At 40.1% G+C, this 24266-nt stretch overlaps 2 protein-coding genes across 2 annotated transcripts in view; one reads left to right on the top strand and one right to left on the bottom strand.

The window, feature by feature from the left end:
- The window catches only part of ASB3 (ankyrin repeat and SOCS box containing 3), a 114683-nt gene that overhangs the window by 77536 nt on the left and 12881 nt on the right, over positions 1 to 24266 (bottom strand). The window lies entirely within an intron of this gene.
- CHAC2 (ChaC glutathione specific gamma-glutamylcyclotransferase 2) lies at positions 406 to 23063 on the top strand. Its single transcript, XM_065401194.1, has 3 exons — positions 406 to 571; positions 15273 to 15308; positions 22680 to 23063. Exons 1-3 carry the CDS (start codon positions 437 to 439, stop codon positions 23061 to 23063), a joined length of 555 nt encoding a protein of 184 aa, XP_065257266.1. The 5' UTR covers positions 406 to 436.

Here is a 24266-nt window from a genome sequence, read left to right as displayed (position 1 = left end):
CCAGGCGAGTGTCGCCCAGGGCCACCGCTGGCACCCCGGCCGGCAGAGTACCCTGCAACGCCAGCCTGTCCACTTTCTCCCCTCCCGCCCCGCCCCTTTGAAGCGCGCGGGGGGGGTGCCCTAGGCACCCAGAGGGACGCTGGGAGTTGTAGTCCATTTCAGCATCACCGGGCTGCGAGTGGCGTGGTCTCTGCCCATGGCCTCAGCCCCGGGAGTGAGCGCGGAGGGGCGAACGCCCGCGCGGGGGCAGGGCAGGGACACCGGCCGGGGAGAGGCGCCCAGGGGCCCCATGCACTACAAGCCCCATGGTGCTTTGCCAGGCGGCGCTGTGCGACACGCAGCGCTCCGGGGCCGCTCTGCCCTTATTCCGGGGAAAGCGCAGCAGAGACCGGCAGGGGCGGCTGCCGGCCGGCGGGACGCAGGCAGGGCGAGAACCATGTGGGTGTTCGGTTACGGCTCCCTCATCTGGAAGGTGGATTTCCCCTACGAGGACAAGATGGTCGGGTACATCACGGGCTACAGCAGGAGGTTCTGGCAGGGCAGCACCGACCACCGCGGGGTGCCGGGCAAGGTGAGCGCTGGGAGCAGGGAGCGTGTCCTGCCGGTGCCCGGACCGGGGAGGGAAGCACCCATCATCCGCCCCCAGGGGGCAGGAGAGGGGAAGTGCCGGTGGCAGCTGCTATTCATCCTCCCCGTTCCAGAGATTTAATCTGCTGCGGAGGGGGGAACGCTATGCTGACCAGCGTCCCATCCAAAGCAGGGAGCACTGAGCTGAGCCCGATGAGTTTATACAGAAATTAACCCAAATCCCACAGCGGAACCCCTCCACATACCCCCAATACAGGTACGGGCCGCTCTTCAGCTCCCCTCCATATATAGAGATCCCCAACCTTTGCCTCCCCTCCTCCCAACGATCCCTACGTTCAGTTCAGGCATTCTCCCCCACTAGAATACACCCCATACACACATAATTCCTGCATGCAGCTCCCCGCACCCACATACCCCCAACAGATCCCCCCCCTCCCTTACAGGCACACAGGTCCTCCTTACACACACCCCAAGTCCTCTCTGCACCAAAGGACACTTCCACAGTTCGACTATTCTCTCATGTACAAGCAGGTCCCATTCACATACGCAATCAAACTCCTCTCACCCAGGTCCCATCTCCATTCTACTACACACTCACATAATTTCAAAACTTCATAGTTTTAAAACACCCTCTATCTTTCCCCTGCCTTCCAAATGCATCATATTTAATATCAATTTCACATATATAGCTTTACAGTCCTCCACCCCTACATTTATACAAACCACCACCCCTTTTACCTTCCTACATCATCTTCATGATCAAAGTTACTGGGTAATCTTTTGCACTATCGGCAGGAGAATCACACTGGTCTGAACATTTTGTACCTACTATTAGTTGCATGTAACAACTAATAGCTTTCTGTTAGACACTAACAGAACAAATAACATCTCTATTCCCCCCCCCCCCCCGTTTATTTTGTGTATTTGTCAGCATTCTGTGCAGTTAGTTTCACCCTTTCCCCCTATAGTCATTAAGGCCCCAATCTAACAAAAGCTGATCTGCCGGGTATACGCTATGCAGAGCAACAACACCCAACACAATGGTCTGCTTTGGCACAGGGGGGCAGAAACAGCTTGCAAGACAGAGGCCTTAGGGTTCAATCTTGCCAACATTTACAAGTGAGTAGTTACTTGTGTTTTTAAGTCCTTTTGATTTACATGGGACTTCTCACAGAATCACTTGGTGTTTGCATATTTGGGGCCTCAGTCAGTTTCAACCTTGCTAAAAAGATCCTTCTATAATCTGAAACAGGAGTTGAAACACTATTTTTAAAGGAATGTTTTTAAAAGAATTTCAGAATATATTAAAATAATGCTTTAAAAACTGGATTTTTTTAATTGCTTAATTTCAAAAAATTGAGTTGGCAGTATCCCTTTAAAGAAGGAAGGAATTCAGGGAGCAGTGTAATAAATGTACAAGCTCTCTATTTTGTTAGTCTATTGAAATACAAAAGTAAACTTGAAAAGTAAAATGGGTTCACTCTTATGGCATTGTTCAAAGAAGCACAGTATTCCTTTATTTGTGTAATTGGTGAATAATTGCCAAAAACAGCTTCAATATTCATATGATTAAAAGTACAGTGTTACGATCATCTGCATAGCTAGAAATTTTAAATTATTGGTTCTGATTTTGCATTAAAGAAATCTTGTGCTACAGTAATAGTTATACCTCAGAAATCCCAAAGCCACACCAGCTATGTCAGGGCTTTGGAGACATACACATAACTTCCAAAGAACTCCGCATATGCGGCCTTCCAAAACTAGAAAATGCCCCTATATTTCCAATACAATACTTAGGGCTTGTCTACACTTACATACAGTGCTGCACTGGCACAGCTATAGCGCTTATTGAAGACGCTACCTACACTGACTGGAGAGCTTCTCCCACTGGCGTACGTACTCTACCTTTCCCCCATCGACGTAGTGCTATCTACACCAGGGAGTTAGGTTGGTATAACTGTATTGCTCAGGGGTGTGGATTAGTTATACCAACATAAATTGGTAGCGTAGACCAAGCCTCAGATCTTGTAGTGCTAGTTTTGTAACCTCCCAAACTAAATCCATTCTGCTGCTTTCAACTGAAGTTCATTTCTCACCTCAAGCACTGATGCAATTACTAATGGAATTACTGATCCAAAATACTATATACAAATACTATTTGGCATGAAATAAGTAAATTGATCCTTCCTTGATCCACTTCTAAATCTGAGTAGTATCAGAGTAACTGAAGGACTTCACAATGTGAAAAGGGCTTCTAAAGAAAGCTGGCAAAGCTCCAAAATTAATATTTTCCTATTACATGTGGATTCAATTACACTGGCTCACCACTTGTGTAAACCATCCCATTACCATCACCACTGCCATCGGTGTGGGCAGCACACACTCACTATTCCCTGGAGGAACCTACGTTCTATATTATTTTAACAACACACTGAAATTCAGTGCATTTCTTATACTTTTATTAATTTTTATATTAAAGTATTAGTGCCCGGAGGCCCCAGTTAGGACCAGAGCCTCACCATCCTGAGCATTGTACAAACATACTCTTAAAACAGTTGCTGCCCCTTGGAGCTTATAGTCTAAGATCCCTATCTGCAACTGCCTCAGTATAGATGGACTCCCCTGTGCCTATGTGGAGCCTCACTGACTTCGGTGGCATCCATCTACACGGATGCAGTTCCAGGAACTGGGTATAAGTAGGGACAAGATGCAACAAGAACAAAATGGAGGAGGGAAAAGAAGATATGGGTGATAGTACCAAGTTTGAGACAAATACATTTGAATTTGATCTGTTTATATAATTAAGTTTATCATAAGCCAACACAGAGACCAATGCAAGTTGATTATTATCAACATTATTTGTTATATGGTGGTAACACCCGAAGATCCCAGAGGAGAATGAGGTCCCATTGTGTTGGGCACTGCGCTAACATGTAGGGAGAAACTTATTTTAACTTAAGGTAGAAGTGCAAGGAAATAATTTAAGTGATCACTTAAAATGGGAGTACCTAGTGGAGGCTGATGTTATTAATTTTTTATTGTGTTTATACTGATCCTATCAGCACTTTTTCAAAACTTATGAAAACCTGTCTACCTTGCACACACAACCAAATACATCCTAAGAATAAGTCATGCCTTCTGCTTCAAAATAGTTTCCTTTCATAAGTATTAGGAAGTGACCATTTCAGGTGTGACATCCAACTTATGATTGTATGATGACAACATGTACTAGGTGCTAACTGCTCCTTATAGTTCAGAGATTCTTACTGTCTTAAAGTCAATTTTTGTAGCTAAATCATAGACTTTCACATTATAAGACATCTTTTAAACAATGCAAGATTTCTAAGGGTATGTCTACACCCAGCCACTAGTTCGGCGGCTGGGAATCGAAGTTCCGGGTTCGATTTATCGCGTCTGGTCTGGACGCGATATATCGAACCAGGAAGTGATCGCCGTCGACTGCGGTACTCCAGCTAGACGAGAGGAGTACCGCGGCGTCGACGGGGGAACCGCGGCGTCGACGGGGGAGCCTGCCTGCCGCGTGTGGACCGAGGTAAGTTCGAACTAAGGTACTTCGAACTTCAGCTACGTTATTCACGTAGCTGAAGTTGCGTACCTTAGTTCGAATTGGGGGGTAAGTGTAGACCAAGCCTAAGACAGTAATGGCAGCAAGAAACATATCCCAAACGATAATGTGCATCTAGCAAAATAGCCAGGAGAAAATAAATCTCATTTTTGTTGAATCTTAAAAGCAGGAAGTATGAATCTATAAATAGGACACTAAAGCAAAGCAGAGATGTGCGCAAACTACTTCCTTCTGCGTGGCCTTTATAAATTTTAGCCTTTTAATAAAACTAAGAGGAGAGATTTTATCCTATTTTTTTTAATCTGGTGTTAAAAAAAATAAACCACAGGATTATGAAATCTAAAACAATTTCCAGTTGTAAGCATCCTTTCCAATTTCCTGTGGACGGGTATATTTTTCAAGCCCCAGGAAGGATCATAATATATTTTTACTGCATTTTAAAATCCTGCATCTCTCTGCACAAGGGCTATCACCCTTATATAATTCTAAATAGCTCAACAAATGCTAAGGAAACAATAGGTTACAGAAACATCCAGCAAATTAGGGGAATGACATTGATGGGGCAGGGCTATTTTATTTACAGCTGCATATGTAGCTAATGATTTAGTCATCAGAAATACTTAACTAATCATTAACATACTGGACCTCGTATATGAAAATGGGCCAAATATTCAAGTAAGTTTCCCTACTTTATGAAAGAAAAATGGTAAATGCTAATTTTATTTAATTCAAATATACTTTTCTGTTATTCATTGAGGTTTTCCCCCCCAAAGCAGTCACCTCATTTACACATCATTGGCAACTCCAAGCTAAAACTGGAGTCTGACTTTGAAAGAGAGCAGCTCCAGTGAAGATGTAAGAATTATACTAATTGAAAAAGGAAATGCTGCATTTTCAAAAGGAGGATGCATAGGTTCATGCAAACATGAATCAGCAGTAATTAATTTATACAACATTTTTATGTCTCTTTTTTTTTTTTTTTTTTTTTTTTGAACACCAAGACAATCCCATCATTAAACAGCAAAATAATGATCCATATTTTATTTCTGAAAAGCTTTTTCAGATTTCTAGGACCCTTATCAACCCAGGATGAACTTCTGGAATGCCAATACAGACCTACAAACGGAGCTACAGGAAATATCAAGTATAATCTTCCCTGCATTTGCTGGAAGACCTCTTAGGCCTGGTCTACATAGAGATTTTGTACCCATATAACTATTTTGGTTATGGCTGTAATTCTTTACTGGAATAGTTATACTGGTACATCTCCCCTAATGTGGATGCACTTTTAGTGGTATAAATATGCCTTTTATTGATATGGCTTTATTCCCCTTCCTGTACTGGAATAAGCTATACGAGAAAAAGATTGTTATATCAGTATAACTGGGTCCATGTTACTGGGTTTGAACTTCTTTAATTATACCAGCATAATTAAATTGCTGAAACTTTTGTGTTTAGCACTCATAGTTTTGATAATGCTCATGCAGCTGAACTGATGCTAACACAGGTGGGATTTTCTGTAAAATTTCCCTCATATATAGAAGACAAGCATTTTCCAGGACAGACAAGATCTAAATTTTTAATGTAAAACCACACAGAGAAAAACCCTTTTGGACCTCCTTTATACACCATAAAGCAGCAAAAACAGCACATGCCCAATTTCTTTGTTTTGCAGGGCGACTTTAAAGAAGTCATAGCTGTAATTTACTATGGACTAGATTGTGCCCTGATCTACCATGGTTGTGCAGAGGAGTGTGCAAAGTGGGTTCTAGTCACGCAAGGGTCGGCAACCTTTCAGAATTGGTGTGCTGAGTCTTCATTTATTCACTCTAATTTAAGGTTTCGCGTGCCGGTAATACATTTTAACGTTTTTAGAAGGGCTCTTTCTATAAGTCTATAATATATAACTAAACTATTGTTGTATGTAAAGTAAATGAGGTTTTTAAAATGTTTAAGAAGCTTCATTTAAAATTAAATTAAAATGCAGAGCTCCCCGGACCAGTGGCCAGGACCTGGGGCAGTGTGAGTGCCACTGAAAATCAGCTCGCGTGCCACCTTTGGCACACGTGCCATAAGTTGCCTACCCCTTTTCTAGTGGGTGTGCATGAAGAATCCTGTAAAAGGGCTGTGGCAGATTCCTCTCTCACTTGTGTTTTCCTGCACAAGAAGGGAGCACCAGGGGAACTGTTCCTTAGGGGAGAGTCTCTGAGACACCATGCCTCCTATGACTACTCCTGGGGCAAAGCAGATTACACACTGACTCAAGGCTGGATCTAGAAGCATAATCTAACCCTAAATGAGCTGGTGCTTTAAAGAAAAAAATGACTTTACATTCTTAACTCAATCTGGATTTTGTTTTAACCCTGAATTTCTTTGATTGTTAGCTTGTCAGATTGATGACACTGTAGTCTGTGGTTGATTATAAAACTGAGCTAATACACAATATACATTATCTAGGTTTTATAATTAGTTCTGAAGTTTTATCACTTGCAACCAGCAACCTACTACACAAATGTATCACAGCGCCCTCTGTGTGACTTTATTATTGCTCTGAAAGCCACTCTGCTGCTAATACAAGATGTTATAACTTTATTTTTAACATACACTAAGCAAATGCAGAGTCAGGAGTGTCCCTTACATTGGGTCAGTTTATCTCTGGTGTGAACCCATTAACCCATTAAAACAGTGGTGGGCAACCTGCGGCCACTGGGAGCTGTGGGCAGCCATGCCTGTGGACGGTCAATGTAAACACTGTCTCGTGGCCCGCCAGTGGATTACCCTGACGGGCCGCGTGCAGCCTGCGGTCCGCAGGTTGCCCGCCACTGAATTTAAATCCAAGGAATTACACCAGGGACAGATTTATTCACAGTGCGTAAATTGCAGGTGAAACCAATCCTTCAACACTATTATCCCATTTCAAAGTATAGCAGTGAAATACCAGCCTACAAGTTGAAAAACCTACTGAAAATACTTGCTGCTACAACATTCCATAGTCAGTACAACAAAGACGACATAATGAGCATTTTTATGTACAACAATGACTGCAAGCTTTTTTGTACAAAACTCGGCTTAACATAATGATGACCTTGTATTCATACTTTAACTGCTCAACTTACATTATTGTAATAATGTAGTTAAACAATAGTTAAAAATGCAATGCTTGCTATTACTGCCATAATATATAGTACGTAGGATGCTACATTAGAAATATATTCCTTGTTAACACAAGGAATATGCATCCGAAGAAGTGGGCTGTAGCCCACGTAAGCTTATACTCAAATAAATTTGTTAGTGTCTAAGGTGCCACAAGTACTCCTGTTCTTCTTGTTAACACTGCGCATGAAGGCAAATTTAAAAATGTAAATTACTATTAATACCTTCTTGCAAAACACATTGCATTAAGTATACTAGATCCATTATATTTTACAATGCTGATTTGATTCGTCTGAGAGTCTTACATGAGAGTGGCCAGTACATTAGCAGGCATTAATGTGATGTTCACTGACATTTGATTAAGTACTTCTGCACCAGAAAACAAGACAGTGGTTTGCTACAGCATATCCTTCCCCAGAAAGAGATATGAATGTATAAATTTTTTTTGTGAAAACAGAAATGTCAGTTGTTTAAGTGTTTTCTGAATTTTACACAAAGTTATGAAAAATAGTATCTTGCAGCAATTTACATGGCACTCTTCCAACCAATTAAAAACATGTTCCTTGTCACTGAAAAATAGTTGGTAGGTTATGTGTGGGGATTACTGATGAAGAAAAGTGATTGTTGGAAGAAGTGGGTTTAGAGGAGCAAACTAGGCAGGAAGACATTTGAAGTATAAGAGGCAGGGTAGCTGGAAGTATGCAGTCAAGCTGGAAAAAAGGAAATGAAGGAAGCTGTAGGGGTGAAAGGAATGGGAGAAGGGTAAAAGAAATTGCAGGTCAGGGCCAAGATTACTTAGGGCCTTGCAGAGGAGTTAACGGCTGTTTTTTTTCTGGGGAATTACTGAATCCTCAAACACAGTGTGAGTTATGCTTTTGCAATGTATCAACAATTTGTAAACTATTTCCCCCTGTACACACACTCTAAAAGTTATTTTTATAAGCCTTATTCACATAAAAGTATATATTATTTTTAAGGTCATAGGGTTATAAATATTAAGTATGGTCACTGTGGCTTATCACTGGAATCTTTGGAATGCCTTTATAACCTGGTAACACATCAGACACTTAGTTGAAGACTAGGCTAGATAGAAACACAGCTGTTTTCTGAGACACCTCCTCAGACTTCTGTGCCTCAGCTGCTTCAAGGCCTATCTTTCATGAGATAATACACAAAATTCAATGCTACTAATAGAGTTCAAATTCCATGCTTTGGATATACTTCCTATCCTACGGTGGAACATGAAATAACTTCTTTCTCCATGCCTTTGTTAAAGACCACAGAAATTACACTAAGCATGTTTAACAATAAATATTGTCTAGGGGTTGAAAGTGCAAGCTTGGGAGTCAAGGGATCTACTTCTAGCTCTGCCAGACTTGCTGTTGTCTTTGTGCCTCAGTTTTCTTATCTGTAAAATTCTCATGTTCCAGAGGGTGTGATGATCTGGCAGACTGTCTTCATGAACTGCACGGTGTGCTCATATTTGCAATGCATATGTGATACAAGAATTCAGTATGCCAACTAAAGTGTGTGGGATTAAGCACCATCAAAGGTCTACAGACAAATGTCATCTTTTCCACTGATCAAATACTCCATTTGACTTTTGAGCCATAAACATTCAAAGATTATAGAGATGCATATTGTGCAGCACTGTTGTAGCACTACAGCACCTTTTGTGTTGTGCCTGATTGGGACTGGTCAACCAGTTGTTGGGCAGCTAACCAAACATACGGGTGGAAGGTAGAATCTTGGTAGTTTGTGGGCAGGATTCCCATCTAGGAATGTCGAGTGTCCATCTTTCGGGAGTCTGTATGCATGTAATTGAAGATTGTGGCAAAATTCAGACCTAGGTTAAATGCTTCAGCTTATTCTGATCTACAGAATACAAAAAGACCAGGATCTGACCTAACAGTTGGCATGTGGGGGAAGAGAATCAGACGTCTTATTTTTTAATTTTAAAAAAAATTATCAGTATTCTGGATTTTTTTTTCTTCAACAGCAAACATATAATATTTTAAGAAAACAAGCATATGTCCCTTGCTTCTCACATTTATCTCCAGACTTCTTCTCCTTATCCAGATCTATTCTGCCCCCAACAATCTTCTATTTATTGAACTTTTTGAAACTTTGCACTTTTAGAGAGAGGTAAGGGATTGATTGTGTACACAAATTTGCAGAGGGACAATAGAGTTGACATCTGTTATTTCTCACCTCTATATATTATTTATTTATTTAAAAACATTTTTGCTGTTAACAAGCATGTTACCTCTGGAGACACAAATTCACAGTTTGGGAACTGCAAAACTAAGCATCTCTGATGGTATCTTCTAGACTGAGCACTGAGTCCCATTGGGTAGATAGAAAGATTAACCTAAATATTCTATACAGAAGCCTGTGGAACCCCATAAGATTGGGTCCCCTAATAGAATTAGAACTTAAAATCCCTATTCCATGATGAGATATCTTTCAGCTATAATATATCTTAGTTTAAACTATCTTTAGATAGGTTTTTTCCTCAAAAAGTGTTTTATCAAAAAAATCCGATTTAAATAAAAAAAATTGATTTTTTTAAATCGTTTTTTTATTCACCCTGGTAACTGGCCACTTCACTGCAGACCTCACTGTTGTCATCCGTGCCTCTTGTCACTTCCAGGCCAAGGACTGCTATGCATGGGATTACCCTTCAGATTTACCTGAAAACTCCAGCTAGTGCAGAACATGGCTGTACACCTGGAGTGAGGTGGGCTCAAACATATGGACTTTAGTATTTGCACTGGAATTTCTCTCAGAAGTGAAGAGGCCCTTAAAGCTATGAATGGTTTAGAATCTGGTTATGAAAGGCCATCTCCAAACTATACCCTGTTGCAGCCATTAAGATCAGCTAGGAGATTCCTGTGTCCTCCTGGAGATTTACTCCATAGGAGCAGTGGCAGAACTTTCTCAGTTGAAGGAACCTGACTTTGAAGTTCACTTTAAATTTGCCCTTGTCTAATAAGCTTCAGGGTACAACACAAGACATTTACATATATGGTTTCTCATTCTTTTTACAGTAAAAGCTGTTTTATCCATCATGTTGGGGGAATTGGGGTGCTGGTAAGTGAAAAATGCCGGTTAACTAAGAGGGAGGGAATTTGGGTGTGGGGTGCGGGCTCTGGGAGGAAGTTTGGGTGCAGGACGGGCTGCGAGTTGCGGCGCGGGAGGGGGCTGAGGGGCGGCACCTGCGGGCGAAGGCAGTGCGCAGAGCTGCCTGCCTCGTCTCCGCCTAGGAGCAGCCGGGACAGGTCGCCGCTTGTGGGGAGCCGCCCAAGGTGAGCACCCCCCGGATCCGGCACCCCGAGCCCCCTCCCGCGCCTCTGCCCCAAGCCTCCTCCCTCACTCCGAACCCCTTGGGGCTGTTCCTCCGCCTAGGAGCAGCAGGAATATGTCGCCACTTCTAGGGAGCCACATGGAGCCAGGTAGGGAGCCTGCTGGACCCACGCCAACCAGACTATAAGCCAGACTTTTATGAAGATTAGAAATTCCGGTTTATAGAGTTTTCCAGTTGGTACAGGGCCAGATAACACAGCTTTTACTGTAACTTTCTTATTTCTGACTGATGATTGTTTACATCAATATAGGGACCATGAGTAAGTATTTAATGCGGTCAGTCATGGGTAGTTTTATGTAAGATAGGCACTCTACACAACAATTAAAATATTCTGCACTGCCTTTAGATAAACTCATTCCTCTGCCATCACTTTCCTTCCTGAAGAGTATGCATCAGGATGAGTGGGCATGCATTTTAGTACCTGTTTCCATTTATGCTTCTCTGCCGAAGCTTAATAAACTGACATACTCAAAGCACTACTGCATGGACTAAAAAAAGAGGTTCCAGTTTGCTATTTGTCTATCTTGATAGATCCACAAAGCAACATATATGGAAACTGAGGTACTGAAAATGTGATCGCTCAGGTATACAAAAAAAGGAAATGAGATAAGCTGTTGGATAGAAAAAAACAGAAAATAATACAAACTAGATACAGTTAGGAATACAGAAGAGATAATTGTTTCCCATCCAAAATAATTTAATCTACCATTTAAAAAAAAAAAAAAAAAACTTTACATAACAGAGAACCATTTTTTTAAAAATACACATGAATAAAGCAAAACTTCCAGAATTATTTTTAGACAGACATATGAACAATCTCTCAGAGAAAGAGTCATATATAATCATAACTGTATGAAAAATGGCAAACCTTTGGTCCATACAGATTGTTAATATACATTTTAAAGAAATTGGTAGGCCCCCTCCTGTGTTTAATGTGGCATTAAAAGGGTAGTTAAAAACCATCCCTCTATACGAAAGTTTGCAATAGCTATCATTCCCAAGCTTGGAAGGGAACCAGTAGCATGCCCATCACATAGGCCAATTTTTTTTTATTCAACTAGCAAGTAAAGATCTTAGTCTGTTTGCCTATATACTTTGGCTAAATCAGAAATTGCTAAACAATGGGACAGATTCTTCCACTCTTACTCGTGTTGAATAGTGCTTTATACCTTCAGAAGTCCTTGTGATTCCTACAAGAGACCTAGGGCACTCCATAGAGCAAGTGAATGGCAGAATCTGGCCCTAACACACTACTGGGCACATAAGCAGAAAACTATTATAGATTGACCACCAAGAAGTACGAAAACACTGGATTGAAAACAGTAGAATGTCCAGAATCTGAGACATCTGGCCACAGCTACGTATCCCAAAGTCCATCTATCCAACTGGGGTCAGTAAAACTTTAGAAATTTAGAATAAAACATACAGGGAATTTAGCTCTTTAATGTCTCATAATTCTACACAGAGAAATTTATAATCTGAACTCAAGAATAGGGAGTTTAAAAAAATACAGGAGGAGTAGGTTTTAAAAAACTCAGCTTTTGACGATATACAAAATATATAGGTTTTGAATTACATTTGTTTTTAATTTTTGTAAAACAGTCCTCTACCATTGTCTCAATATTTGCAGATTAAACTCAACACTACATAGTTCAGCATTCTCAGACTGAATAGGCATAAAGAAAACAAACAAAACCTGAACTCAGCTTTGGGAAAAGTATGACAGAGAAAAATGAGCTCTCATACAGACAGAATTTTAAATGTAACAGACCCTGTATAAAGTATACTTTTAGGAAAAGAATGAGAGAGAAAGGCAGACACACAGAACTCAGCAGAAATAACAGAAAATATTGTTATAAGATTATTTGTACAGCATAACTTAATTGTTGTTTAATACAAAACCTGGTGTGGGTTTTTTATTTGTATCAGTTGCATCTTAAAACAGTGAAAATAAAAATATATCTAATACCTCCACTGACATGGGGGTGGAGGGGTAGGTTTCCCTACCTCCAATATCTGGGGTGCCCACTCAGTCAAAAAATATTGACAGAAGAAACTGAACAAATAAAAGATATGCTAGTCAAATATCCTTTTGTTATTTTACTGGGGCTACCCTTACATATCACTGAAATCCGCTACCACTCATTGATGAATTAGTGTTTGGTGGCACCCTTAATGAAAGTCCTCTATCCCTGTGATTTCAGAAGTAATGGAAAATTTGATCACTAGACAAACAAGAAGAGAAAATTATGATAAATTAATACTGAGAAGTCTAGCTTCTGTTGTTTGTTTGGATACAGAGCATTCACTGCTACCAAACTGAAGCATCGACACAACTTTGAGTATTAAACACTTTGAATGAGGACTTGAAGGGGAAGAGATTTTGTGGTTCTCAATCATCATGGAAGAAGTGGACTACTGTCAGATATACTTAAAGATGAAAGAAAAAGAAAAGCCCAACGTTTGGACTAGGAGATTACCCAAAGGATTCAAATATGTGAAAGTAATGAATTGAAGCAGAAGTGAATGCAACTAATTAATTTTGCTAAAAAGAGTCACATGGCACATTGCCAAAAAGAGAGTCAAATTAGGAGGAAGGAAGGAATGGGCCTGTTGGACTTTAAGTTATTGTTGTTTGTTTCTTGTTTTTGTCTAACTCCGGAGTGTGATGGTGTTAAATGGGAACAGCTTTTTAGTACTACAGTATTTAAAAAAAAAATAGATTAAACAATCTTCCCCAGAACAGAAAGCAAAGCAATCAGAGTTGAGATATTACAGTACACGTAAAAAGTAACGTCAACTTTTTCTGAGAAAGAATCAAGAACTGTCAGCCAGAAGTCTGATTATCTTGCTTTGGCCTATACAAGCTAGGCTCTTTACACGTTCAAAGTCTGCGCACTATATTATATGTAAATGTATTGGTACAGGAGCAAAGTTATATACTTTGCAATTCTACTAATTTTCTCTCTGTTAGCTAGTCAGCATAAACCAGATGAATTCATGTTTTCCCCCTTTTCACAATATACACTCATAAGGACAGGTCAGAGCTCATCCCTGTTGAGTTAAATTTTATTTTAGGGCCAACTTACAACAGAGAAACTCTACTCCTAGATGCACGTGTGACTCCCCATTGACTTCAATGCAATAAAGATGTCTGCCTAAAAACCTGCACCCTCCAGAGAGAGGCACTGTCAGATAAAGGCTGGAGTTTAAGTATAACGTCTTAGACTGATGTTACTGCAAAAACTCCAGTAGGGACTGGTTATCCTTATCCTCTCCCTGGATAAGAACTCCTCTGGTACTATAAACCATTAAGGCCAAAATCTGCTTTCAGATGTATGTCACAGCTCCCATGAACATCAGTGGGAATGACAAGTATTTAAGTGAATGTACAATTTGGCGCCATCATTCACGCTTACTGGAAATATCAGAAACTCACTCTTCATCTTTATGGCCTACCATTGAATTTAAAGTTTTAACTTATTTTGTGTCTTTTCCCCCTGGACTGTTTGGTAACGGAAGAGGCAAATGCAAGTCATGCAAATAAAAAATCTGAAAATATTAGAAAACGGGATGTGATTAACAAAAACACAAACATGCATTAAATCCATTATGAGGCAGGAGTGAGTGATTTCAGCACCCAAAGGGTATGTACTTCATTGCAATCTCATGTACCCAGAATGTGTACTTATTGGGACATGGTTTGTTGGTTTTTTGTGTTTGTTTGTTTGTTTGTTGCTGGAAAATGGTAAGATGACAAAAATAAGCAGAAATCAACAATAGAAGTTTTCATAAACCAGTTAATTTAATTCTTTATACCACAGTTAAGTAATTTATTGGCATAAACCCTTATTGAAAATTGATGTGTGGGAAAGGCATTACATATTAGTTTCTCACAGACTTGATCTGGCAGCATATATAAATTCAGACTAAAATCTAAGAGACTGAGAATGTCTTACATACACAATTTTTTGGAAAAGCAGTAAGAGTGCAATCCTACATCAGTGAAGTCAAGATTGCCATTGTCGTCTTAATGGCAGCAGGAGTTGCTCTGAACAGTACTCTCAAAAGTAAGGAACTCAAAATTGTTTGTCTACAACAACCTTAACTTTATTTCTGTGTTCCTACCACTTCCACTTAAAAGCTAAAGTTTTATTTACCACCAATTAAGTCCCATATTGTTTTCTAATACAGATCACTTCACCACACACACACACCTCGATATAACACTGTCCTCGGGAGCCAAAAAATCTTACCGCGTTATAGGTGAAACCGCATTATATCGAACTTGCTTTGATCTGCCGGAGTGCGCAGCCCGCCCCCCCCCCGGAGCACTGCTTTACTGTGTTATATCAGAATTCGGGTTATATCGGGTCACGTTATATCGGGGTAGAGGTGTGTATACACACACACACACGCTAGAGCTCCAATCATCTAAAGGGATAGACTTCAATGAGATTCTTTGTTTGGTTCTCTGTCCATTTAATAAAAAAAAAATTATTATTTTTTTACTGTTCACTTTTGCTAATGATTTGACAAAAAAAGCTTTTCACTGAACTAGCAATCTTTTCATTTTAGCCTGGAAGAGTTGTGACTCTTGTTGAAGATCCTGAGGTATAGTACTTCTTTTTTGTACGTAATATTTATTCTAAGCCTATAGAATGTCCTACTGCATTCAGAACTTAAGGTCTCTTTGAATCTGCATTTTCTTATGTGTAGATAAATAACTGATTTTTTTCTTGCTTTCAGAACATGTTCTTAAAAATCTGAATGTTATACAAAATTGTACATATAATGGCTTTCAACTGATCTAGTTTAGCTATTTAGTCTAAAAGCAACTAGAAGTGCTTTGGCTTTATGATTATTGAAGGCAGAGTTTTAAGCATCTTCCTGAATACTCAAATTAACTGCCTTGATTAAACAGAGTTTTGCTACTGTCAAATTTATACAACCTGGACGCTATTACCAGTTTGAGACAGTGTTCTGATGGAACATCCCATAAAATAGCTTCCCTAAAATACAATCTGGCCTGTGTCAAGATTAAGCCACAGTAACTTTTGCTTAAACTCTTTGATTCGAACATGAACTGATGAATATTGTGATCTTAAACAAAAACTCCTTTTTGGGAATGGTTAGAGGCCTGATTCTGCTAGTCTTACTACAGATGGGCAAGCCCTTTTTCCATGAAAAGTCCCATTGTAATATTTGCAGAGTAAAACACATGGAAGAATGGCAGAATTGGGCATTAAATCTGTCCATGTAAAAGAAAACCTACATTTTTTTCAGATTTATAAAATAGCAAGAAGTATTATTATTATTTTGGGGGAGACAAGGGAGGGGGTTTGCCCAGATATCTGGTCTTGTCAGATTGTGACAAGGAAACATGATTTTACATGCAACTGCTTTATTATGGCCTAGTCCGGTAGTTCTTGCTCACCATTAATCATCCCACTGAAGGTCTCCCATGACTCCCAGTCGGACTACCCACATGAGCTAGGGCAACAGGACTGTGCTCTTATGTAGCAGGACTAGATTTATTTAGCCTCTTTTAGCATGTTATCTTTATAAGGTGTATAGTTCATATAGTTGGTTTGTATGCATTCAAGCCATTTGTGTTAACTGCAATATGAAACCATATTAATCATTTGAGTGTTATTCGTTTATCCTTTCATACACATGACCTTAATGCAAATTGTCTAGCATGGATCATTCTCAGACTTATACAGTGCATGAATTATGAATCTGGGTGTTCTAAGGGGAGGCTGTGTTTCCTTCTCTCTTCCAGATTTAAATTTATGGCAGGAGTCCTTTTCTACAGCCCATTCCTGCAGGATACTGAGTGTCCTCATCTCCCACTGATATCAACCAAACTATATCAGCACATCACAGAATCAGGCCCTTAGTTTGGAACTAATAGGTCTGACATGGAGTTAGCACCGTGCATCAGTTGAGAATTGCCTCTGTCATTGTGGCCCTCAGTTGAAAAGAATTGGGCAGAGTACATGCTATTTCATAATTAAAAGGTTCTAACACCCCATCAAGTCTTGTGCGGTCATATTCTCTCCCATCCTTTTCTTGAAGCAATACACCATCTTGTAATCAAACAATGTAATAGGAGAATATTATGAGACAACACAAAATAAAGTTTATTGCAGAGGTGCAGACCCCCTGTAGTAGAGGGCAGGCCACGGCTCAACAGCACCCAAAGTCCTTGTGTGGCCTTGCTGGGCAATCTCAGGGACTGGCAGCCAAGTTATAGCCCATCCTTCTTCAGGTTCCCCCAGTCAGACAAGGAGAGGAAGGCAGGGGACGAGGACCTGGGCCCTCCCTCTCCACCAAGTCCAGGCCCAAGGGGGAAGACATGAGGAGTATCTCAGTCCCCTCTAGGGAGATGGCGCAGGGGAAGCTGGTCTGGAGTATTTCCTACCTCCCCTATTCTCTCCTCAGTTTGGGGTGAGGTCACAGCACTCTGCTTCCCTCCCAGTGGAAGGTTGGTCAAACAGTCTCAATTAGTCAGTAGGGGCTTCCCAACTCCCTTCCCAGTGTCCAATGATTCCCCTTTGTCAAAGAGGGGGGAAAGGGTGGGGAGAGGAGGGAAGAGGTCTAGCCTCTTGGGCCTTACCCACAGTCCAAGCCTTCCCCTGTGGATTCCTGTCCCAGAAGAGGAATTGGCGAAAGAGGACCTGGCTTCCTTCCTGCAGGCAGCCTCTTCTTCACTCTGCCCCTCCTTGACAGCAAGAGTCCCCTTTTAAGCAGATCCTCTATTTGGAGCATTCTCTGCAACTCTTGAGGGGCAGGACCTTCTTGGGCCAGTACTGCTCTGTCACTCTCTCACAGGTAATGAGGGATCTATAAACCCACCACATCCCCAGTTGTGTAACTCTACTGTTCATTTCCTCTCTCTGGGGGTAGAATTCTACATTTATTAGTACCAAACATCCCCCATCCTGCAGCCTCCCCTGCTCAAATTAGTCCAGGTCACTTTACACTATCATTCTGTGCCTTTGCTACACCAATTTTGGTGCACTCCAGGAACTTTCAGTTAAATTTACAAAGAAGCTTCCACGCAAGAAAACATTAATCTGTGCAGGATGCAGAGGTGCATGGGTGTTTAAGTTCAGCCATTTAAAACACCTCCATAAGCACCAAGAGTCTGGCATTAAGCTATACCTAGCATGAATCATTACTGCTTGAAGACTGACAGAGGCTTCACCATTGTGAACCATCTGGAAGTGAGCATCAGCGGTCTACAGACAATTTTGGAACCATTTTAGTCTGTCCAAAGACCTGAGACTAGTGGATGATCTTGCATACACTTTTTTGCAATCGTTATATGACAACTCTTTGGTTTCATTTCAAGACACCCAAATCAGAGCACTGGTCTTAGAATGGGAACAAAATCTCAAAAGATTTAAATAATAGGTAGAGTTTGCCAAACTTTTCTCCCATCTAACAGCTCTATTCAGCCTAAAATTGTTTGTGGTTGCTGACCCACTAAAGCTTCCCGAGCCTCCCAAGCTTTGTAAACCCAAAGACTACTCCTTTTTCAATAGGGATTTCATAGGGATTTCCCTCTGATATGATAATGCAGGTTTTGGCTTTAGAACTGCTGCCAGGAAAAATATGGCTCCAGGGATGAATTAAATATGTAAATGGAGACTGTAGGTAAGGCCCAAGAGGCTAGATGGGGATGGAGATGGCAGGTAGATTCTTACCTAGCTGCCTGATAAATGTCAATCAGTCACGGAGGAAATGTTAGAGGAGCCAGAGCAATGCTAAATTAGGAAGGGGAAACAAGGTCCAAACTTAAGATTTTCCACAAACACAAATAAGAATCAGTGTGCAGAGGGAGAAATAGTAGGAGTCACCACTCCACTCTTATTAGACATGGGGTCCACAACAGTCCACTGGTAAATTCTGTCAGACATCCTGGATTTTCATTTATTTTAGATTGGGGAGGAAGGGGGGATTATCAAGTACAACTGAATTTGGGAAAGGGAGGACACTAAGCTAGTGAGCAGTGGTGTGAGAAGAGGCAGGGAGCTCATTTAAATAAATTCCTTGCAAAGAGCTGAGGTAGTTTTCATTTTTTAGGTCATACATGCTAGCCTAGTTATCAGTTGGACTAGGGTGAGCCTGGCGTGTAGCCAGTGTACATAATGTCCAGAGGCTTGGGCACCTTGGAGGGAGTTTGTCTAAACAGGGCTCATGCCTGACGTAACAGTGAAGATTCACTGTACTTTTAATTGTTATTCAGTGAGGCAAAATACTTGTAACATTGACATTTCCCTGAAATGGTAGCAATGAATAGAGGTAAATGTAACCGTAATCATAAACTTCAACTGTTTTTGTAGCTGACAAAACAAGCACAATGCAGTACAGTGTCTGTCAATGTGACTTTCTGTATCTTTCTGGTAAATTTTTTTCACACTACAGTACTGTTGGATACCATTATGTTATACACACACTCCCATATAAGCAAAGAATGGTTATGTTTGTTTTTGCTGTATTTGTATTGTTAAACCAACTTATTTGTGATTGCAGGAGTCCCAGAGCAAACCACCAGATTTTTTTTTTTTTTTAAATCTTGATTTAGATACAACCTTAAGTTATTTTGAGAATATGATATTATAGACAGACCATCAACTGATTCAACAGTTGGTTTGTTTATAATTAAATTGAGCGCAAATGGCTAAAACAAAAGTGAATGAAAGATGGAGAGGTAACTTGAATTTTAAAATGTTGTTTTGGAGAACTGCTTTAAACACTCTCCCTTTGTAGTTCATTGAAAATTATTTTTAAAAAGGGGAAATAACCCGGGGTAGGAGCTAGAACGCTTCCCTTGAAACTGTCATATTGCCTCCTCCTTTTGACATCTGAGCCAGTACTCCTCTAGATCCAATACCAAACCCATGAACTGTTTTGCCCATAACAGTTGTATTATAACATCCTTGTTTCTGCAACAACAAGACTTATATTCTCATTGTTTCAGCATCAGTATGCATAAGCAATAGAGGTAGCCCACAGCTCAAGAGGAGACTTGCATCTAGAAGCAAACAGAAATTTCTCCTGCACCCAAACTCTTAGAGTTTATCCACATAAGAAAACAATCTGGGGAGAGGTGTGGGTTACTGGTACTGACGTACCCATTTGAAGTAGTATTGGCCAAAGATAAAACTACTACATCTGAAAGGGATAAAACAGAAAACAGTGGTTTCCTCTGGTTCATCATGGACTGCATGGTTGAACCAGATGCAGTCCCAGGGGAAGGAAATAAAACACAGTTCATTATGACAAGTAACCGTCACACACTTGTAGTAGTTGTTTTTTCTAACTGAAGTATTTTTAATAATGTTTTGTTGTACACAATATGATCTAACTGCAAAATAAGTAACTTCCCAAGGATTTTTATACCAACTTCATGTCAACAATGGATTCCTCTTGTAGTGTCCTATGAAGGGCAGGTTAAATTTGAGGCTATTTCTGAATTAATTCAAAAATAAGTAACTTCCTTTAGTAAGAAACAATATCATTGCCTTAATGGGTGTCCTAGAAATCACCATTTCTTTTTTCTGCCTTCTGGAAAGTTGCAGGAGAAGACAGCTGGACAGGGAATGTAACAAAACATTAAGGCCTCATCTAAAAATCACTGCTAAGCACTGGTGGCATGATCACTGTACGTATACAGATTTCACTGGGATCAGTCACTAGGATTTCTCTTCTTGTTTGAAAATATAAAAGGGAGGGAGAGATTACTATCTCAAAGCCAAAATACAATTAAAGCTCTTGGAATTGTAGCTTTGTAGACAAACCATTAGGGCTGGCCAGGAAACAAGAATTCTGTTTTGTGAAGAACTGAGGATTCAACCTCGGTTTTGTTTCTCATTGGAACAAATCCTAGACCTTTCAAAAAAAACATTTTTGCAAATAAAAGAGAGAGATAGACCATCCCAAAACAGCCAAGAGCCTAGTGATTCGGGCACTCACTTGGGATGAGGGAGACCCAAGTTCAAGTCCCTACTCTGCCTGATTCAAACCAGGGATTTAAACTTGAGTCTCCCACATCCCAGGTGAGTGCCCCAAGCATGAAACTGTTGGCTGTTCTGGGCTCAGGTTTCTATCTTTGACCAGAAATTACACCCTGGACCTGCACAACCTTCAGGTTTTTTTGTTTGCTTTTTTTTTTTTTTGGAAAAAGATACATTTCCACTAGAAGTTTTGGTTTTAATGAATCAGCATTTTCTGACCAAAAAACGTTTCCTCCGAAAATTCTCACCTAGCTCTACGACACATAGCTAAACATCCAGATTCTTAAAGATGTTTTAATGCCATTTCTGCTAACAGTGTTGTTGGCATATAGGGTTGATATATAGGGTTTAGTTCTGAGAAAATTACTCCTGGGGGAATTCTGCACCAAAAAATTAAAAATTCTGCACACTATTTTCAAATTCTGCAAAATTCTTCATATTTTATTTGTCAAAATAACACAATATAATCACACCAGTTTCAATTATTTTTTATCATTTATTTCAAAATACCTGTCAGCAAGTATGTCTGTAACAATACAGACAACAAAAAAGATTCAGAAATTTTTTTTGACAAATAGATGCTTCACTAGGCATATTAATACACTGAGTAATAATTTGTTTAAAACTACAATACAGAACCATATTTCCCACACACCCCAGAAGCAGTGCAAAGGCTGGGGGGAGTCAGGGGTAACAGAGGAGCTGAGGGAGAGGAAAATAATTGCTGGAAAGGAGCCAGGGTGTGAACTTGGAGAGTTGTTGGATGTGGGTGGGAGAAGTATGGGTTGTTTGGGGGAAGGGACCTGCTAGGGAGCTTCCCCCATGCAGACCCAAGCCTATCCCATTCATCAGACATGTGTCCCTCCTCCCCTACTCAGACACCCCACTCCCCACCTCCTGTGGCCCTGCACCCCCTCCCCATCTGTCTCTGTGCCCCCACTCAGCCACCCCTGTCCCTATGTGGCTCTACACCCCCTCCCCCCACTCAGCCACTCCCCCGTCACCATGTGGCCTTGTGCCTCCACTCCCATTCAGCCCCTGCCCCAGTCTGTCCTCCCTGACTAGCCCTTATGAGTCCCTGTCTGAACCCCTGTCACTCCACAGTGTCTGCCTCCCCATAGCCCTGTCTCCTGACCTGGCCCTACAAGTGCTGTGAAGAAGGTGCTCTCTCTTCCCTACTGGCTCGGAGCTGCTGCATTCTATCACCACAGCTCCCTCTGGTTGGCAAAAGATGGAACTGCAGCAACTTTTCAGCAGAAGCTTTTTTCTGTGCAAAAAATTAAAAATATGTGTGGCTCATTAATTATGTGCATGTGCAGAATTTCCCCAGTAGTAGAAAATAAAGCCTAAACTTTAAGATAGCCTTCTCTCTTTGAATTCTACACACTGGTGGTACATATAAATTAAAACACAAATCCTTTAAAATACAGGTCTCAGAATAAAGCACTATTCAAGGTTTTAGAAATGAAGCTTGACATACCTAAAAAGAATAATCTAATGAAAATTACTTTTAAATCTACCATTCCATCTAAGGAATTTATTTTTAATCTATTTTTGTGAGATTGTGAAAACTCATTTTGTATTCCCTCTGCTGATGCTTTAGCAAACATTATTTAACAGAAATGAACCTGTGTGTTTAGTGCTCTAAATTCAGATGCAACAACTAGACAATGTTAGCAGAAATAAATTGCACCAAATTTCCTTTATTTCTAAAACTAAGCCCAATATCAGTAATAGGGTGCAGAAAGAATTTGGCATAATTAACGTCAACTGAGAGTTCTTAAACAAGAACCACCATTTTGATTTCAGCTCTTTTCCTAAATAAAGAAGGGAGAGGGTGACGGGGAGAAAACTATTTGTAGAAAGGGCTCTACCAACAAAATAGGTTTTAAATTAAGTTTATTGCTAGTATCCTTTCAGTGTTTGGATTTACCTTTCTGGTTGTGTTCTTCAACAGGGTTGTGTATGGGGTGTTGCTTACAGATTGCCCGCAGGACAAGAAGTTGAAGTAAAGGCATACCTCGACTTCAGAGAGAAAGGAGGCTACAGGACTACAACTGTCATTTTCTATCCAAAAGATCCCTCAATAAAACCATTTAATGTATTATTATATATTGGAACTTGTGATAATCCTAACTATCTTGGTCCAGCACCCCTAGAAGACATTGCTGAACAGATTTTTAATGCAGTTGGTCCTAGTGGAAGAAACACAGAATACTTGTTTGAACTTGCCAATTCCATCAGGAATCTTGTACCAGAAGATGTGGATGAGCATCTCTTCTCTCTAGAGAAACTAGTAAAGGAACTCTTGGAAAGAAACCAAAACCTCAATTGCATATAAAAATCATTTAATAGTTTCAAATAAGCTTCTCCTTTCATCTTCAGAATTATGGTTTCATTGCACAACGGGTATATGATTTGGAGGCATGTTTATCTGTACTACACTATCTTATTTATTTTAATGTTACATTCAAGACACTGTAGTTAAGGGTCACTAGAAGAGTCCATTGTAAAACCATATTTTCAAGAGTTTATAACAATGGGGGGCAGAGGTGTTTCAGGTTTGAATTTGGTATACAAGATTTTAGCCAAAGAGCATATTTTTCTTTTTCAAAATTTGAAGAAAATCAACTTTGGCCCTTTATTTTTTGTTTGAGGGAATTTTTTTTTTTTTTTTTTAAGTGATTTCAGGTTTAAGTTGTTCTAAAAAAAAAAATCATCTTTAAACTACCTTTAGGACCAAGTCCTGCACTCAGACAAAGTTCCCATTAAAGTGGTCGTTCTCTCAGAGTCAAGACTGCAGGATTAGGTCCTTAATGCAGCTACTGTACATGTACAGTAAGTACATGGCAAAACATTTATCGTATAAAGGTTCAACTCCATTAGAACTAAGCTATTCCAGTGAATCAATAGTTTTACCCTTGGTATATCACAGTTTGTCATTAGACACAATGGACAAACAGTTGGGTTATCAAAGAAATTACTCTTTCCCTTGATGCATTAGGTTATTCATGGTGTCAAACCCTTAGAAACAAAAATACGGTACACTGACACAAATAAGCCATACCGTATCAGTGCCTCATTTCTTTTATTTTAAAATTACTGTAAACAAAAATAAACCTAAACTGTTAAAGTAACTGAGGATTTGACTTGAATCCACAATATAGCAAGAATGTTCTGAAACTCCCATCTTTAATCACTGTTTGCCTTCATATGCCTGCATAAATCCCACTGAAAATCAAGGGGATTTTTCAAACTTTTGAGGGCAGAATTTGGCCTAACTATTGCAATACAGAGGCATAAGGAGTTTCCGTCCCAAATATGAATTTTCTTGCTTCTCAGAGTTTAAGTTATTTTCTTTAATCCTTTAACAAAGCATATTTTTGTATTTTAATATATAAAAGGTCCTCTTTGAAATGTATTGTAGTACCACATCATGCAGCAAGAGTATTTATGTATGTTCAATAATCACATGAAAATCTGTCTTATTTTCCATCAGTAATAGCACAAACATTACATGATTTATGTTTGTACACACAGGTAG

Source organism: Emys orbicularis, chromosome 3 (genome assembly GCF_028017835.1).
Source record: "Emys orbicularis isolate rEmyOrb1 chromosome 3, rEmyOrb1.hap1, whole genome shotgun sequence".
NCBI lineage: Eukaryota > Metazoa > Chordata > Testudines > Emydidae > Emys > Emys orbicularis.
This window is presented reverse-complemented; position numbering and strand designations above follow the sequence as displayed.